General features: G+C 36.7%; 4 protein-coding genes across 6 annotated transcripts in view; 1 reads left to right on the forward strand and 3 right to left on the reverse strand.

Annotated features, from left to right (window-relative positions):
• The window catches only part of cadm2a (cell adhesion molecule 2a), a 679060-nt gene that overhangs the window by 337427 nt on the left and 322971 nt on the right, over positions 1-18662 (forward strand). The gene's annotated exons all lie outside the window — the stretch shown is intronic.
• On the reverse strand, positions 2922-5044 carry LOC135779771 (CD209 antigen-like protein C). The gene is made up of 5 exons (XM_065290669.1): positions 4790-5044; positions 4498-4701; positions 4266-4393; positions 4053-4159; positions 2922-3941 (listed from the first exon to the last, which is right to left on the reverse strand). Exons 1-5 carry the CDS (start codon positions 4950-4952, stop codon positions 3815-3817), a joined length of 729 nt encoding a protein of 242 aa, XP_065146741.1. The 5' UTR covers positions 4953-5044; the 3' UTR covers positions 2922-3814.
• LOC141282856 (CD209 antigen-like protein C) lies at positions 6316-8518 on the reverse strand. Its single transcript, XM_073815944.1, has 4 exons — positions 8087-8518; positions 7807-7934; positions 7618-7724; positions 6316-7506 (listed from the first exon to the last, which is right to left on the reverse strand). The coding sequence occupies exons 1-4, from the start codon at positions 8442-8444 to the stop codon at positions 7377-7379; spliced, it is 723 nt and encodes a 240-aa protein (XP_073672045.1). The 5' UTR covers positions 8445-8518; the 3' UTR covers positions 6316-7376.
• On the reverse strand, positions 12273-18265 carry LOC135779772 (uncharacterized). The gene is made up of 8 exons (XM_065290670.2): positions 18115-18265; positions 17762-18040; positions 17481-17608; positions 17214-17320; positions 16987-17102; positions 14205-14456; positions 13781-14107; positions 12273-12484 (listed from the first exon to the last, which is right to left on the reverse strand). The coding sequence occupies exons 1-8, from the start codon at positions 18263-18265 to the stop codon at positions 12273-12275; spliced, it is 1572 nt and encodes a 523-aa protein (XP_065146742.2).

An 18662-nucleotide genomic window follows, 5' to 3' on the forward strand; every position in this document is an offset into this window, starting at 1 on the left:
CTCCAGCTCTTCTCCTCAGATGAAATGAAGTACAAACTGGACTTATAGTTAATCCATCCATCTGTTAACACAAACAGTTCAGCTGCTACAGTAAATCTTTACTCTGACCACAATTAACTTTACAACTTAAAGGCCAGTGGTGTTTAAAAGATGCTTTAACTCTTTACAGTGTAGAAATGTTTAATTCTTAGAGTTTTTTTTTTCTCTCTCTTCTGTAAAGTTTTTGTTGTGAAACTGGTGATTATTTGGATTGATCAGGACATACAGCAGCACAAAACACAATGTGACTGATCTTCAGTTCATCTCACTCTTACTTCCTGAAAATGAGAGAGAAAAAGTTGTGTTTAAAAGTTTATAAACCCTTAATCTAAAATATAGACATTTCTTAAAGCATTTACAAACTTTTATCTTCCTGACCACATAAAGTGTTTATCCTCTACGGTGGCACATGTTTTTATCTTTTCTTCTGCTTTTCTGGCAGAGGAGTCACTAGGCCCTTTAACATTTACATGTATGCAATTGGCAGATGCTTTTATCCAAAGCGTCAGACATACAGTAGCATTACAGGAGCCCTTTAAGATGGGTTTTAGCTACCCAAAATTTCTGTTCACCCCCACCTCCCTAAAAATATGATTTTTAACACAAATTGTTCATGAAATCATGACTGCTTTAGTCCCCTTTATGAAAACGGTATCTCACGAGAATTCGTATGAATTTATACGAAGTTAATCATGCAAAAAAGTACGATTTTCATTAAAAAATCAACAACAAAACCGAACCCCTAACCCCACCGTCACAAGGGTCGAGGCAAATCGTTCTTAAACTTACGAATGTGGTGGTATAAATTAATATGAATTAGCCAACTCATAAAATAAATATGAATTCTCGTGAGATAGCATTGTTTGTTCTGCATTATTTGGCGACTTTTTCAAGTTCATTTTGATTCTACAACCACGTCAAGGTGTGTACATTAACCGATAGATGACATTTGCATCTGTGTAGTTCTTTAATATTAAAACAGTTTATATAATGAGATGCATAAGCAATGCAAGACACTTTCTCATAAAAGAAATCATAACTTTTTGGAACAAATATAGTCAAGCTGTGGCAACATATTGGAAACACAGTTTTAATATAAATCTGACAATTTCTGTTGGTGAGACATATTGAGTGAGCATAGTATCATAACCTCCCACAAAAGCACGTAACACATCCAGATACCCACGCTGTAATGCAGAAATGAAACAAATGCATGAAATAGATAGACACATGTGGTAACACATGTTGGTCGAAACAGTAAATATGATAAAATCACAGGCCAAGCATACAACAAAAATAACTGTAAATGTTTTCGAAATTAAAGGTGAACTTCTATCTTTAATTCTTTAGAAAGCCACTGTTTCAAGTCTGGTTACTTTAGCCTACTTTGGTGAAAAACCTGAAAAATGTCTCTGGTGTAAAGAAAACTTAGTACCGCCTTACTGAATGTTCACATTGGGTTTCCTACATTGATAAATTATGTTTAGATTGACACCTCAGCGAACACACAACTGTACAGCTTTGACATCAGATGGCAGTGTGAAGTCTTTGAATGTCATTACCCAGAGATGGGGACTCGAGTTTGAGACTTGGACTCGAGTGCGACTTAAGTCGCACACACAGTGACTTCAGACTCGACTTGAGACTCGTCCTCAAAGACTTCAGACTGGACCCGGACTCGAGCCGCGCGACTCGTGAACAATGTTTATTTTTAGGAAACGTCTGATGAGCTGGCTGTCATACCCCTCCCTCCGTTGCCTACAACCTGCCCACGACGTAACACGTGACGTATCTTCTCCGAGCGTGCGGTCGCGAACACATGTCGACTGCACCAGCTGCTGTGCCATTCATCTGAAGCTTTGGGTAGTGCTGTGACGGATTTGCGGTTCGGCTCGCATGCGATTCGCGGATTAATATGCAATTTAAATAGGGTAAGTTTATCATTAACGTGTTTCAAAGGCTTGCAATTGTTTAAATGGTTAAACAATTAAACCGCAAAAAGGCGCTCAAGTGAGCAGATTTCTGTACGCACATGCGGTTAAGTGTGTCCGGTCCAGCTCCAGTCAGGTCCAGAGTTGCACTACTTTGTGTCATATGTAGTCCATTAACATTCATTTGCTTAATAGAGCAATGAAAAACAATGTAACGTTTTTAGGTGAAGCGACTGCTGCATCTTCTTCCTGAAGCGCTGTTTGGAATTCACCCTCCGCCTGTGTGTGAGCACGCGTTTAAGTGCCCTCAGTAGTGCACATACAGAGAGAAGTGTTTCAAAAGTTAAGCCAACATAAAATCTTTCTTTTCTTGACAGGGCACATACACACAAAATTATATCACAGTATTCTTTTTCTAATTAAAACATTTTTGTTTATGTCTTAAGAAACCAGTCTGGGCTTATTTGTTCTTAAAGAGACAGTAACCTCAATTAACCTACTTAAGACTGTCATTTATGTTAATCAAACAACCCAACACAAACAGAAAATCACTTCTATTGCTCTAAAAATAATAATAATAATATTTAATTTGTACAATAAAGACAGTGTTATTATCCATTTAATTTAATTTCTGTACCTAATGCTAATTTTAGACCTTACTTAATGTGCAATTTTGTTCTTTTTTATAAATGTTTGTAATTTCTTTATTTGTTATTAGAGTTTTATTTGTTACAATGAGACTTGAGACTTGACTTGGACTCGAGCTCAAAGACTTTAGACTTGACTCGGACTCGAGCTCAGAGACTTGTGAGCATCTCTGTCATTACCTGAAGTGACTGTTGTCATATGCTTATCTTGAATGTCAGAACTACTTGAAAATACTTTTAGTATCTTGTCTGACACAGATCAGTATGAGATTCTAAAAAATTGATCTCGATTACAAGAGATTTTTACAGTCAGTTCAAACCATCTGATCATTTTTATTTGCATTTCAGTTTATTGGCTTTGAATACACATTAGAAAAATACAGTGAAGAGCAAACCGAAAAATAACTGATATGAGATCAAGATTTGAATGGGCTTCAAGAAAGAAGCATACAGTAACTCATACATGTCAAAATCATGTGCTTTCATTATGACATTCAACCAGTGTTGGGAATGTTATTTTAATAAGTAATTAGTTATTGTTACTTCTCACAAGTAGTAACTGAGTTAGTAACTGTGATATAAAAAACTGAGTCATAGGTATTTCGGTTTGCGACGGTGAGAACAAAATGGGCCAAGTTGAGGAGTGATTTAACTTAAACTGCAACACAAGTTGCTGTTTATTTACTTCCTTCACGCCTGGTCTTCCCAAAACATACAATTTCTGTTTCTTCTTTTTTGTGGTTTAAACTGAATCACTGCTGACTCACTGCTGTGCTGCTACTGTGGTTCATCTCAACGAGGGAAAGTAGTGCTTATATTATACTTCCAGTGTACGCGAACGCTACGCTTTGAGCTCGTTGTACTAGCCATCGCTCTGTTGTTGCTGTTGTGTGCAATTTGGAGAGACTGCTGCACGAGGACTGAGTAATAGTAATGGCGTTACAATGAGGATACAGTAATTGGTTTGATTACTCATTACTGATAAATGCAACGCTGTTAGTAATGCTGTTTAATTACAATGCTGTTATTACCATCACGGCATACAACTAATGTCAAAAACAAACAAAGCAAAATAAAAAATGGCATTATAGGCCTTGTCTGCATTTTTCTGCTCTTTTTGTTTTATTTTGTAGATTTTAAAAGCAGTTAGAACAACAAAATGAAACCGTCTGTTGTCACCTTATTATACTGTGTGATTTAAGATTCTGTCTCACAAATCCATATTAAAATATCATAACATGGGATGTCATTCCACCATGATGAACGATACTCAGCACAGTCTTCATCACCTCCATAACTGTTGGGTTCTCCAGGCCCCCAGAAGCTGAAACAACAGATCATCATTAGATCTTCAGTGTTGTTTTCTGTGTGATATGATACTGACTGTGACAATCATGTATTGGATAATAATCAGTTAAATTTAGTGATTTCTCACCTAGAGTTCAGTAAGCTGCCATCAACCCATTTCCATCTACCCTCCTTATCACTGTCAGACAAACCAATCCAGAATCTGTCCCCATCAGTGATATTCTTAATAAAATCCTGAGAAGATTAAACCAAAGCACATTTATATTACAACTTTTTAGTATTATAAAGTTTTTACTGGCCTCCTAATACCAACAGCAGCTAAAAAACTTGTTTTACTCACATGTTCCTCTTTGTTCTTAATGATGATCAGATCTGCTCCTCTCTCTCTACAGTATCTTCTGCTCTCAGTCCAGCTCTTTTTCTCAGATGAAATGAAGTACAAACTGAAGTGACTATAAATCCATCCTTCTGTAAACACACACAATTCAGCTGCTATACTAAACATTTTTCTGACCACACTAAATTACACAATTTATGGGCTAGTATAGTGTTATACTAAAATTCAAAATTACCATGAAGATGTGTCCACAGTTTGGTATATTTGGTTAGTAGCTGGTCTTTCTCTTCTGTGATGTTTTTGTTCTTGTTGTTAAACTGGTGATTGTTTGTATTGATGAGGACACACAGCACTATGACTGCAGTCAGTAGAAGAACACACAGCAGCACCAAACACACTGAAACTGATCTGTAACATCTCATCCTCATAGTCTCACTTTCTAAAGATTACAGATATAGAGATTAATTTTTTTGAGATTTTTCTGAAATTGTGTAGATTTATTACAGTAATGAATTAAGTATCTGTACCTGTGTTTTGAGATGTTTGGATTCTCGTGGTTTCTTCTGTTCCTCTGCAGAGATTGTGAATGTTTATATTGTCTGTATTGGCATAGACATTCTTCTCTTCAGCATCTCTGTTAATTGCTTTCATCCCAGAATAGTTCCTATCACCAGAAGTATTTTTTGCCATCCTCAATCTGTTGGATTTAATATCACTGGACGTTGCTCTTGTGTGGTTTGTGTTAAGATGTCCTGCACTGCTGTGAAGAGTTCTGCCTTTGAGTTTTTACTTACAGTACAGAAGATATTTCATCATTTGGTCAAGAGCACGTGATATCCGTTGGCTGAATTGTTTCTCTTTTTTTGACATTTCTCTAATGAATAATGACTTCCTTATATAGCATTTTTTAAAAGACCAATAAGAAAGCAGTAGAACGAGGTGACAGCTTGTTATTGCAATGAAGTAGATATAATGTGATATGGTTTTTTCTACAACGAGGCTCATTTTTAAGTAAAATAAATGTAACAATAAGCTTATTGGTGAGAGTGTGAGTGGTGTTGAGTCTGTGTAACAGGCACATTGACATAGCATTTATGTCAGGAGATATTGTCAGTTATTGACAATTTGTCAAACAATTTCCCATTAAATGGGTGACCACATATTCCCAAATATTCCCAAATGTTGATTTAGACACACATGTGACATTGGTGATTGTGGATCAGGACACACAAGACTATGACTGCACACTGTAACTGATCTGTATCTTCTCATCCTCCCAAATTCACTTCTTGAAGATGACATATTTATCTTCTTTAATCATTTATTTATATACTATTTTATTCCTTTGCCTTATCACTTTTTATATCGAATGATTGTACTACAGACGGCTGCATTGTTCAGCTCTTTTATGTTAACAAACTATAAGAGCAGCAAAACCATCTGAGGTCAATGTGTAACATCTAAGATCATGTGACATCCAACAAGTACGAGAAAAGTTTAGAGCTGTGTATAAAGTGATGCACGCTTTCATGCCTGTATCAGGATCAGTGGTGTTTTTGGCCTCAACTGTCAGATAACACTGATAATGGCCTCATGCAACAGAAACATTAATCACACTGGAAAAGATTCAAGCTACATGGTTCAAGTGAGCCCCTCTGCCCCTATGAATTTTTGTAATTGTAATTGGTTTGTAATGTTATCATCTTTTCTGTTTTTAACACTTGGAATGAACCAACAGAGTGAAACTGATCTAAGGTCAGTGTGTGAAGACCAAAAAATAAGAATAATAATAGCTGTAGCTGTATAGTCTAAGGTGTGCTGTATCTCCGCCAATACCAGATTAATCTAACATGGGAACTTTAAAAATACAACATTTACATTACATTTAGGTTAGACATTTTTACATCCAGACCAAAACTCAACAAATTTTTCATAATTTTTTTTATCTGAGCAGGTTTAAAAACTTAAAAGCAACAAGTGAATTGTTTGAGTGTTCATTTAAATTTTTACATTTGATGTGACTTTTACAAAAGATATTAACAATGTGCTACTATATTATTTTAATAAAAGTGTTATAAAATGTGTTGTTGTGCTCAGTATGGCCACTCTAGTGATGGAAGTCCCGCCTTCCAATTAAAAGAGCCAATCGTGAATGGTTAAAGACGATGATGATTTTCTGATTTTGTTCAAAACGTCTTGTTCAAATACTTGCCAGTCTTGATGCATGTGAGTAGTTGAAAAAGTGTTTAAGTATAATTGTTAATGGAAATATGTTGTTTTGGCCTTAGCCAGTATTTTTTAAGATATCTGTTCTTCACTATTCAAGTAGATCAGACTTGGTCTTGTACGACTGAGATGGCTGACTGGAGGTGTTGCAAAAATTGTGTAAAGACTTCCCTATATGGTTTTTAGTTACGCTATAGGCATATGACATGACCAAGTCATGTATAAAAAAAGCATTTCAGTTCTGTTTCTGCATTGCTCTACTTTTTATATTCTTTTTTAAATGGCTATTAAACGAAACCCCTCAAAACGAAACTTTATCTGTGAAATCTAAATTCAGGTGATATCTAACATGTACAAGAAAATATATACATTAAACAAAATGAAAAAATATTTATTTTTTACGGTATGATTATTGCATTTATGTAATCGTATATCTGTGTTATTTGTGAATTTTAATGCATGTGTAAAGAGGAGAGGCCTGCTATAGACACATAAAGTGATCTGTGGTGTTTCTGGAACCTAAGCTCACAGACTCATGAACATGATAAAAGGAGACACCGATCCAATGACTTGAGTTTGGGGGTAGGGCTATGTATTTGTCTGACCAATGGAAAATGAAAGAAATTTGAAAGCTTGTTTTGCTGTCACTATTTTTAAGTAACAAAATACAGATGCAGAGTTATCAAACGCATGTGATTCAATACAATCGAATTAAAAACACATTCACTGAATAGCTTCATTTTTTAAAAAATATATCCAGCTAAACAAAATGTTATTTGCATCACAAGAAATTATTAAACAGAAGTTTTGCTATGGTATTTGTGTTCATGCATAAAAGCTTTTGTGTACTCACAGATTACTGAATTAACGTGTATTTCATTTAACAACTTATTTATAAATGTTCTTTTCACAGATGTATATATAAGCATTACTGCAGGGGTAATCAGCCCAATCTGATGGACCTATTAGAGCACAATTCTCTGCTGCACCACCATTGGGTTCTCCAGATATCCAGAAGCTGAAACAACAGATCATCATTAGATCTTCAGTGTTGTTTTCTGTGTGATATGATACTGACTGTGAGAATCATTTATTAGATAATAATCAGTTAAATTTAGTGATTTCTCACCTAGAGGTCAGTATGCTGCCATCAACCCATTTCCATCTGGCCTCCTCAACACTGTCAGTCAAACCAATCCAGCTTAATGCTGTACCAGAAATTTTCTGAACAAAATCCTAAGAAAAGAAAAAACAATTAAACAACTGCATATATGTACTACCCCCCCCCACACACACATACACAGTATCTTTCACTCACTTGTTCCTCTTTGTTGTTAATGATGATCAGATCTGCTCCTTTCTCTCTACAGTAACTTCTGCTCTCACTCCAGCTCTTCCACTCAGATGAAAATAAATAAATACTGAATCGATATTGAATCCATCCATCTGTAAACACAACCAGGCAGCCAGTTCAGCTGAATCTTTTTTTCCGACCACTGTAAACTACATAACTTATAGTGCTGTTCAGTATACAAAATATATTAGTAGATTATTTTAATATTTAAAATGTGTGTTGTTCTGTTGTATTTCTAGATTACCATTGAAACGTGTCCGTAGCTCATTTTTCTCCTGATTCAATTGTTCACTTTGTTTAATAATATTTTTGTATTTGGCCATTAATTCGTCTCTCTCTTTTATGATGTTGGTATATTTGGTTAGTAGCTGGTCTCTCTCTTCTGTGATGTTGGTATATTTGGTTAGTAGCTGATCTCTCTCTTCTTTGATGTTGGTATGTTTAGTTAGTTGCTGGTCTCTCACTTCTGTGATGTTTGTGGTCTTGATGTTAAACTGTTGATTGTTTGTATTGATGAGGACACACGGCACTATGACTGCAGTCAGTAGAAGAACACACAGCAGCACCAAACACACTGTAACTGATCTGTAACTTCTGTTCATCACACACTCACTTCCTGAAGATGACAGACAACAGAATTTTATCTTTTTTGTTTTGTTTTAGGCAAATTAATGAAAGTCATTACCTGTAGACTGAAGTGGTTGTTGTCTGTTTGTATTGGAGTCTGGCTGTGTCCTAAAGTCGTCTCCACTTTCATAGATGTCCACCATCATCTCCATTCTGTCCATTCCCTGAATCTCAGTATTGAGCACATTGTAATATATAACTTTAGATATTTCAGACCCTTCACACTCAAACATAATGGATATGTGCTAAAGTTCTTCCTGTGTATTTCTCTACTCTTCTCTCTCTTCTGTTTTTTACACTGATGAGAATGACGCAAGAAAACGGAACTGATCTGAGACCAATGTGTGAAGACCAAGATCTGTTTACTCTGCAACTACTAGGGTGTGACATGTATGTCTGTGCAGTTAGCATAAAGCCCGATGTAAACTGTGCGATATTAAATAGTCCTTTAGGATTGTTGCTTGCCACACTGTGCGATCAAGATTGTAGTTAAGTCCATGTCACACTGTATGATCTCAGTTTCAATCAATGTCAGACTGTACGAGTTTAAAGACTTTCAAAAATCTGACACACAAACGCGTTCGTAGTTTTACATCATTGATCGACCACAGCTGGGCAAACACATGCTGAGGTTAAGGCTAGCAAACGGAAACAACATCTAGCGTTCATTTTAATCATGACTTGTCTCAAGCATAAAAAGAAGAAAAAATGAAGGAGACTTGTACCTGGCATTTGTATTTCTTCCTTTGTTTATCCTATCATGGTGCAGTGGCAATGACACGTTGTACAAGCACTCTTTATCACTCCATTACTCCACAAGTTTCTCCTCCTGTTGTACAGTCCACCTGACTTTTTTCAACATTTGTCTGCATTAGTTTGTTGTTGTTGCACTAATTGCGTAATCAGGTTTCGTGCTTCTATAGACGGTTTCGTCGGACGCACGTGCGCTGACGCGATACACGTCTGTATCCAAACTTTACTTCCGGTTTCGTTTTTTTAATGGTCTGACTAGTTGCTAAACTGATCTTTTGAACAAATGTCTCATCGAAAATAACAAATGTTTTGGTTTCCTAGGTAATCTATGTGTTGTTTTTTTGCTTGTTATATAAATAAACTACGTTTAAAGAACTTTGTTGTAATTTATTTTTAGCGGAGATTACCGGAAGTTACATGCGGACCACGACAGCCGCTTGTTTATGTTGAAACCGTCTATTGGTTCTTGATCTGCCGGTTGTCGTAGGGAGATGATACACAGCAGGATTGCGCCTCAAAATTTCTGACACTGCCAGAAGTTTGTCGGAGGATAATTTTGATCGCAACGGTCATTAATCGGCTGTCTGTGAACATGTCAAACTAGCTATCAAAGATGGCAGATTTTAGCCTAGAATTTCAGGAATCTAATTAAATAATCTTTTATCACTGTAAAAACCTTTGTGCTGCTATATACTAATAAGTCTGACTTCACAGTATAATGAATCTCTATTTGCATCTGCATTCTGTTGTTTATGATAAATTAATTGGAGGCGCTGCACGCTTTAACCAAATTATTTAACTCTTTCACCGCCAGCGTTTTTAAAAAAAGTTGCCAGCCAGCGCCAGCGTATTTCATGATTTTCACCAAAGTTTAATGCCTTCCAGAAAATGTTCTTCTTTAAATATATAAACATACAATATACCAAATGAAAGAACAGACCCTCTGCTTTCAAACAAAAGAAAAAAACGTTTCATCCTACCTTCAATGGTTCTTTTATAATCAGCTATTGAATATGGGTAGGTTTCTGCAAAAACACCACATTTTGAGCAAAAAGCAGAGATAATTCAATTTTTGTGACAGACTTTTCATAGAGATCCCATTCAGCGCGATCTTTAAAATAGACACGGACATGCAGCCGCTTGCCATAGGGCAATACTTCCGGGTTTAAAAAGTTGCGGAAGGGCGCCACCTGGTGGATAATAGCGGTATTGCGGAAAGGTTGAAAATCTCGTCATTGGCGGGGAAGCGTTTTCTCTTAATTGACGAGATATCTCGTCAATGGCGGTGAAAGAGTTAATTTCACCAAAAACCCATTTAAACACCATTGATTCGTAATGTAATGTCAATGTAATGCTCAATGCTGCAAAGTAACTGATGCAACGTGAGCAGATTTAAATGTAATGTTGTCATCGACACTTGTCTCTTCATTCATTTTCACATTTCATTTTGATCATGACATTATAATATTTCTTTTGTTTAATTATAACTGGGTCATGTTTGCCCCTTGTCTTGAATTTAGCAGGTATTTTTATTCATCTGGGTTGCATTTTTGCCCAATTTTCTAACCATGGGACCCAAACATTTTCTCCAGATCATTGGAAACAAAGGCTAAAAGCTAAATTTTTCTCACAGTTTAAACCTCTTTTCTAAGAACAATAATGATTTATTATTCATTTTATACTGCTTATCTTTTTATTATTCTTTTTTAAGTGAAATAAATGTAACAATAAGCGTATTAGTGAGAGTGTGAGTGGTGTTAACATGAGCATTGACATTTATTAGCATTTATGTCAGGAGATATTGCCAGTTATTGACAATTTGTCAGACAGTTTGCCAATAGATGGACGACCACATATGTTTTGAAATGCTTAACACACATGTGACACTGGTGATTGATTGTATTAATCAGGACACATAGCACTATGACCGCACACTGTAACTGATCTGCACCTTTTCATCCTCACACATTCACTTCCTGAAGACGACAGATATGACGTTTATCTTCTTTAGTCATTCATTAATATACTATTTTATTCCTTTTTCATATCACCTTTTTATGTCAATGAGAGCGCTTTCTAATTGGTAATATGTTGCCTGGACGTAGGCATCTGATCACAATTACCCTCCGGCTGATTTTTGGATGATGCAAAGCAATAAATCTCAGCCACTCTTCCATTCAATTATTTAAACCTTTATTTGTTTATTTACACTTCAGAATAATGTGCTTCTGTGCAATAATAACAACTACACCACTCGCAATAATTGTTGCATATTTATAAAAAAAAATTATGTAAGATATGCTACATTGGATATAACAGTAAGAGATGATTTAGATATTTGTCACACATAAATATAAATGACATATACTGTAACCATGTATTATACATTCTTATACAACAGTTCTTTCTGGTTCTTGAATCTGATTGGCTAAGAGCCCTTCCCAGCCATTGAAATTTTTGCACCTATGTTCTTGCGTCTTGTCAGTTAATCAACCACAGAAATGTTCACTCCCATTGGCACTCTATTGAAACTGTGCCCTCATGCTAATTTTCCTGGTTTAGTAAAGTCTTTTAATAAGTATATGTTTGACTTAGATTACATATTGTCATCAGATTTTAGCTTGCGCAGATGAACTCTTGTGTGTTCACAATTTACTGAATTAACATGTATTTCATAACTTATTAAAAAATGTTTTCTCACAGATCCATTTAAAAGTTTTAGTACAGGGGAAATCAGCCCATCCTAGTTTATAAGACGCAACACAGTTCTCTTCTGAACCACCATTGGGCTCTTTATGTATAACTGTGTCCCAGAAGCTGAAACAACAGATCATCATTAGATCTTCAGTGTTGTTTTCTGTGTGATATGATACTGACTGTGAGAATCATTTATTTGATAATAATCAGTTAAATTTAGTGATTTCTTACCTAGTGGTCAGTGTGCTGTTATCAACCCATTTCCATCTGTCCTCCTCATCACTGTCAGACAAACCAATCCAGATGCTGTCTTCTTCAGATCTATTCTTAAACAAATCCTGAGAAGAAAAACATCAATAAGAAAAGAATAAACAACTGCATATAGTTGTACTAATACACCCCCCACACACACACACATACACACATCTTTCACTCACTTGTTCCTCTTTGTTGTTAATGATGATCAGATCTGCTCCTCTCTCTCTACAGTATCTTCTGCTCTCACTCCAGCTCTTCTTCTCAGATGAAATGAAGTACAAACTGAACTTATAGTTAATCCATCCATCTGTTAACACAAAAAGTTCAGCTGCTACAGTAAATCTTTACTCTGACTACACTTAGCTTTACAACTTAAAGGCCAGTGGTGTTTAAAATATTTATTTAGATGTTCAATTTTAAATATGTGACCCGTCACGGAAACCAGAGACACAAGTCAGCAGCACAAGTTTCGAGAAAATGAGAATCAAAGTTTTTTTATTTTATTTGTGATTTTCGTTTTATTGCAGAATCTGTTAGTTGAGATCACGAAGAAGCCTCTCCATGTTTGAGATAGCAGTTTATGTATAATTAAAAGTACATTTTGCGGTTGAAATAGGCTTGTTTTTCCAGAGATTCTAGCGTGCAGCGGGGGCGTCATTGTCTGTGTGTATATTTACATACTGGAAAAGTTTGTGTTTTCACCTCCACCCCCACAGGGAACAGCGTGACTACTGAATAAGGATAGTTCGCCCAAAAATGAAAATAATGTAAGTTATGACTTACCCTTATGTCGTTCTAAACTCGGAAGACCTCCGTTCATCTTCGGAACAAAGTTTAAGATGTTTTAACTTAAGATTTAGTCCGAGAGCTTTCTGTTTCCTCCATTGAAAATCTATGTACAGTTTCCATGTCCAGAAAGGTAATAAAAACATCATAAAAGTAGTCCATGTGACATCAGTGGGTCAGTAAGATTATGTTGAAGCATCGAAAATACAGTGTGGTTCAAAAATAGCAAGAATTACGACTTTATTCAGCATTGTCTTCTCTTCCGGCTCGAGCGTGAAGTCACGTGACTGTAGTGACGCGGCTGCCCTGTTCCTCAGACATGTTTGCTTAGTTTTATTTATTTTTTTTCAAACTTATAGCGTGCGTCTCCCCAGACTGCAAATGAAGCTCGGGCGCACAAAACAAAGAAAAAAAAAAAGAAGCTGGGGCGGAACGAATAACAGTCAGCCACATCGTACGTCAGCCGCGTCCCTGACTTTATGGGGCGCCGCAGTCGGATGACTTCAAAGTACCGCGAGAGCTCTCCAATAAATCTTACGGAGTAGTTTAATTTCGACTCGCTCTCGCGGTACTTTGACGTCTTTTGCAGCGCAGCATGAAGTCAAACTCATAAGTTACACAGAGATCGTTGAACTCTTGGCCACAACTTCTCCAAATCTTATCAGATTTCCATGTGTTACACATCGTTAGAAAGCTTAGAAACTGCACTTTCAGAATCTATGAATAACTCAAAATGCCCCAGATCCGACTTGTGTCCCTACTTTCCGTGACTGGTCACATATTTGTGCTCTAGATATAGTCAACATTACCATAATACCTGTCAACAGTCCATTTATCTTCTGATTCCATTCTTCACTTAGTTTAGAGATATAATTGCACTTGGCAATTAATTTATCTCTCTCTTCTGTGAGGTTGGTATTGTTGGTTATTAGCTGGTCTCTCTCTTCTGTGATGTCGGTATATTTGGTTAGTAGCTGGTCTCTCTCTTCTGTGAGGTTTTTGTTCTTGATGTTAAACTGGTGATTATTTGTATTGATGAGGACACACAGCACTGTGACTGCAGTCAGTAGAAGAACACACAGCAGCACCAAACACACTGTAACTGATCTGTAACATTTCATCTTCAACCTCACAGTCTCGATGTCTGAAAACAACATATATATAGATTATTGATTTTATAAAGATTTTCTTGAGATTTAACTGAAATTGTGCAGGTTTGTTACAGTATGAATTCAGTATACCTGTGTGTTGAGATGTTTGGTTTCTCGTGGTTTCTTCTGTTCCTCCGCAGAGATTGTGAATGTTTATATTGTCTGTATTGGCATAGATATTCTTCTCTTCAGCATCTCCTTTCTTAATCCTCTTCATCCCAGAATAGTTCCTATCACCAGAAGTATTTTTTGCCATCTTCGAACTGTTGGAGTTAATATTTCTAGACGTTGCTCTTGTGTGGTTTATGTCAGGATGTCCTGCACTGCTGTGAAGAGTTCTGCCTTTGAACTTTTACTTACAGAAGATATTTTTACATGTGGTCAAGGGCATGTGATATCCGTTGGCAAATTTTTCTGATGAAAAATGACTTCCTTATATAGTATTTTTCCTTAAAGGACCAATCAGAAAGCAGAAGAATGAGGTGACAGCTTGTGAATGAGATGTTACTTCTGAGATCATGTGACATCTAACAAGTATGAGTTTGGAGGTAGACTACCAAACACACATATATCCTGGCTTTTCCTATAATGGCATTCCTCAATGATTAATGTTAAAGCTCTAAAATTATATTCCTTCATCATTAAAGTAATCTTTTAATGTAAAACTAACTTTTAGTGTCAATCTATGTGTATTTTGGCCACCATAAATGCACTTTCACTAAGTGTGAGCAGCTCAATGCTTCTGCGCTGCGCAGTTGGGGCAGCAGGGGGCGTTCAGTACGGCGTGTACCGCCAAACATATCGAGACTGTTGTATCGTGGGTGTTTGGCTCAGTTCAGAGTATATTGTCAAACCAATGTGGTTGAAACAACGGATGTGAGGCAAAGTTACTATGTTTTTGAAAAGCAGTCATGCTTAGCTATAGTTTATCCAACTATGCATCGTACTATGGTGGTTTAGCAGCGATTTACATTGTTAACTGAGTGTTACAATGAAAGATGAAATCCCATTGGTTGAGCGAGTGTTGAACTGAAAGTGTGTGTTGGTGTCCCTATTTTAAAGGCCATTATGAGTAGGGGTGTCACGATTCTCCAAATCCTCGATTTGATTACATTTTCGATTCTAAGGTCACGATTCGATCCGATTCTCGATTTTTACATATTTTTTTGAAGACAAAAATGATATGCCATTATTTATTATTATTATTATAGTTTAACATTAACATGCACATTGCACAACTCGCATGAGAGTTTGTGGGCTTCACTTAACGCGAGAGCTTGTAGAGAGAGGATTCCTTCTTGCACGCACATGGACTTAATGCACATGGACTTAATGCGCGTGTCTTGGACTCATAACATCTGAAATAAATCCAGCATCATAAGCAGCTGCGCTTCTCTCTTTCTCACCTGCACGTGCACGCGCTCTCGCATCTGTCCGAAGTCTAAACATAAACTAAAGTAGTAATCCTTATGTATTTGTTCAGTTTTATGCGTTTCATGCGAGCTGAGGCAAACTATCCCTTTTGTTTCAAATATAATCCGCTGCATCTTTGTGCCTCTCTCACTCTCGCGCACGTGCAGAGAGCTGCGCTCTGTCCAAAGTCAGATCACTAGGTAGTAATCCTGTTTATGATATGCATTTCAAGGAGTTGTAGCATCCCTCGTGTTTAAAATATGACCGCGTTCCGCTGGACAGATGTTTTTAAAGGCATCTCTGAGAGTTTTTTTTCCTTCTCTTGGCAAGCCGACCGGACGTGACATGGGGCGTGGCAGCATCGACGATCCCATTTTTTTATTCGAAGTTTGAAGCTGTGACTTAATTTCGATCGATTTCGATTTAAAATCGAAATCGTGACACCCTTAATTATGAGTTTAATGTTTGCCACCTCAGATCACTGCAACACATCCCTGTATGTCTTTGGACTGTGATTGGAAATCGGAGTAACCAGAGTAATCACAGAAAGGCTTCCCGACCCAGTCAAGGCTTATTATAATTATTATTGTTTTAATAATAATCAGCACACAGGGTTTCCCGCAGAAAATTTGTTAGTTAAGGTGGTAGGGTTGTGCAGGTGGGCGGGCCGGGGGCGTGGCAATCAAAGACGCGTCATGAAGAAAATATTTTTATTTAAAACACTCAAATAAAACTAAATTTTGAAGAAACTATGACAGAAAATGAACACATACTAGATTATTAATGAATTAAATGTTTTATCAACAGGCTAGTTATCCTCCAGACATTGACGGACCATGTCTTTCTCTCATTTCGGCCATGTGGCGCGTGCCCGCTCCAGTGTGAAGCGCGTCCACACTATTCTCCGAGATGCACTTGACGGCCTTTTGTGCAGCAAATTTTTTTTTGGACGACCTTGGTAAGGTGGTAGGGTATCCCAGCTTAGGTGGGCCGCCCGAACTGAAAAGTGCTGCAGGAAACCCTGGCACAGATATATTGCTACCAAAGACGTGCCATTTTTATCAAGTAGGCCAAGTTGTTTCTTTATACATTAATACTGTTTACAACTATAGCCTTAACTGTAGTACTTGTTTTCTGTACTTCATACAGTATGTTACTGCTCAGACACACAAAACATATTGCAATCAAATAAAAAACACATTTATTAAAAGATATATTATATAGTTTGACAGTAAATCACCCACAGAAATGTTCACTCCAACTGGCGCTTTATTAAGATTGGGCTCTCATGTTAATTTGCCCTGTTTTGTAAATCTGTCCCATTTTCATCTAATAACTATACATTTGACTTAGATTACATATTGTCATCAGATTTTAGCTTGCACAGATGGACTCTTGTGTGTTCACAATTTACTGAATTAACATGTATTTCACAACTTATTAAAAAATTTTTTCTCACAGATCCATTTAAAAGTTTTAGTACAGGAGAAATCAGCCCATCCTGGTGTATAAGACACAACACAGTTCTCTTTTGTTTTTCCATTGGGCTCTTTATGTATAACTGTGTCCCAGAAGCTGAAACAACAGATCATCATTAGATCTTCAGTGTTGTTTTCTGTGTGATATAATACTGACTATGAGAATCATTTATTGGATAATAATCATTTAAATTTAGTGATTTCTCACCTAGTGGTCAATGTGCTGCCATCAACCCATTTCCATTTGCCCTCCTCATCACTGTCAGTCAGACCAATCCAAATGCTGTCTGCTTCAGATCTATTCTTAAACAAATCCTGAGAAGAAAAACATCAATAAGAAAAGAATAAACAACTGCATATAGTTGTACTAATACCCCCCCCCCCCCCCCCCCACACACACACACACACATACACACACACACACACACACACACACACACACACACACACACACAGACACACATCTTTCACTCACTTGTTCCTCTTTGTTGTTAATGATGATCAGATCTGCTTCTTTCTCTCTACAGTATCTTCTGCTCTCAATCCAGTTCTTCTTCTCAGATGAAATGAAGTAGAAACTGAACTTATAGTTAATCCATCCATCTGTTAACACAAACAGTTCAGCTGCTACAGTAAATCTTTACTCTGACTACACTTAACTTTACAACTTATAGGCCAGTGGTGTTTAAAATATTTATTTAGATGTTCAATTTTAAATATTTGTGCTCTAGTTATAGTCAACATTACCATAAATACCTGTTAACAGTCCATTTATCTTCTGGATCCATTGTTCACTTAGTTTAGAGATATAATTGCACTTGGTTATTAATTCATCTCTCTCTTCTGTGATGTTGGTATATTTGGTTAGTAGCTGGTCTCTCTCTTCTGTGATGTTTTTGTTCCTGATGTTAAACTGGTGATTGTTTGTATTGATGAGGACACACAGCACTATGACTGCAGTCAGTAGAAGAACACACAGCAGCACCAAACACACTGTAACTGATCTGTAACTTCTTTTCATCACACGCTCACTTCCTGAAGATGACAGACGACAGAATTTTATACATTATTTGTTTTTTTGTCCTAGGCTAATAAATACAAGTCATTACCTGTAGACTGAAGTGGTTGTTGTCTGTTTGTATTGGTGTCTGTCTGTGTCCGTAAGTCGTCTCCACTCTCATAGATGGCCACCATCATCTCCATTCTGTCTGTTCCCTGAATCTCAGTATTGAGCACATTGTGATAAATATCATCAGACATTGCAGCTCTTCTACACTCTTTACACAGTGAATATGTGCTAAAGATAAAAGTTCTTCCTGTGTATTTCTTTGTTCTTCTCTGTCTTCTGTTTTTACACTGATGAGAATGACTCAAGGAAACGGAACTGATCTCAGACAAATGTGTGAAGATCTGTTATGTGCAACTACTAGTGTCTGAAATGTACCTATGTGCAGTTAGCCTAAATGGAAATTACAAAAATAATTGTTCATAAAGGTTTCTTCAAAGTCATGTACAGATACAGATACAGAGTCTCACTGCAGTACATCAAAACTAGATGACTAATGTTTAATTGGAATACCTTTATTGAGGGGCTTTTGAATCCTATAAATAGAGTAAAGAGCAGGCAGAAAATAACAGGGAATAAAGTAAAAATGTG

The sequence above is a fragment of the Paramisgurnus dabryanus genome, chromosome 10 (genome assembly GCF_030506205.2).
Source record: "Paramisgurnus dabryanus chromosome 10, PD_genome_1.1, whole genome shotgun sequence".
Taxonomy (NCBI): Eukaryota; Metazoa; Chordata; class Actinopteri; order Cypriniformes; family Cobitidae; genus Paramisgurnus; species Paramisgurnus dabryanus.

Bases quoted from the DNA above. Each gene is read 5' to 3' on its own strand.
- LOC135779772 (XM_065290670.2), bottom strand. From the start codon at position 18,265: ATGTCTGATGATATTTATCACAATGTGCTCAATACTGAGATTCAGGGA. The intron at 17,321-17,480 runs GTGAGTGAAAGA...TTTTCTTCTCAG, and splicing joins TTAACAACAAAGAGGAACAA to GATTTGTTTAAGAATAGATC. The intron at 12,485-13,780 runs GTATTATGGTAA...TTGTGTTAACAG, and splicing joins GATAAATGGACTGTTGACAG to ATGGATGGATTAACTATAAG.
- LOC141282856 (XM_073815944.1), bottom strand. From the start codon at position 8,444: ATGAACAGAAGTTACAGATCAGTTACAGTGTGTTTGGTGCTGCTGTGT. The intron at 7,935-8,086 runs GTAATCTAGAAA...TTGTGTTTACAG, and splicing joins GCTACGGACACGTTTCAATG to ATGGATGGATTCAATATCGA. The intron at 7,507-7,617 runs GTGAGAAATCAC...CTGTTGTTTCAG, and splicing joins GGCAGCATACTGACCTCTAG to CTTCTGGATATCTGGAGAAC.
- LOC135779771 (XM_065290669.1), bottom strand. From the start codon at position 4,952: ATGGCAAAAAATACTTCTGGTGATAGGAACTATTCTGGGATGAAAGCA. The intron at 4,702-4,789 runs GTACAGATACTT...TGTAATCTTTAG, and splicing joins CCAAACATCTCAAAACACAG to AAAGTGAGACTATGAGGATG. The intron at 4,160-4,265 runs GTGAGTAAAACA...TAATCTTCTCAG, and splicing joins TTAAGAACAAAGAGGAACAT to GATTTTATTAAGAATATCAC.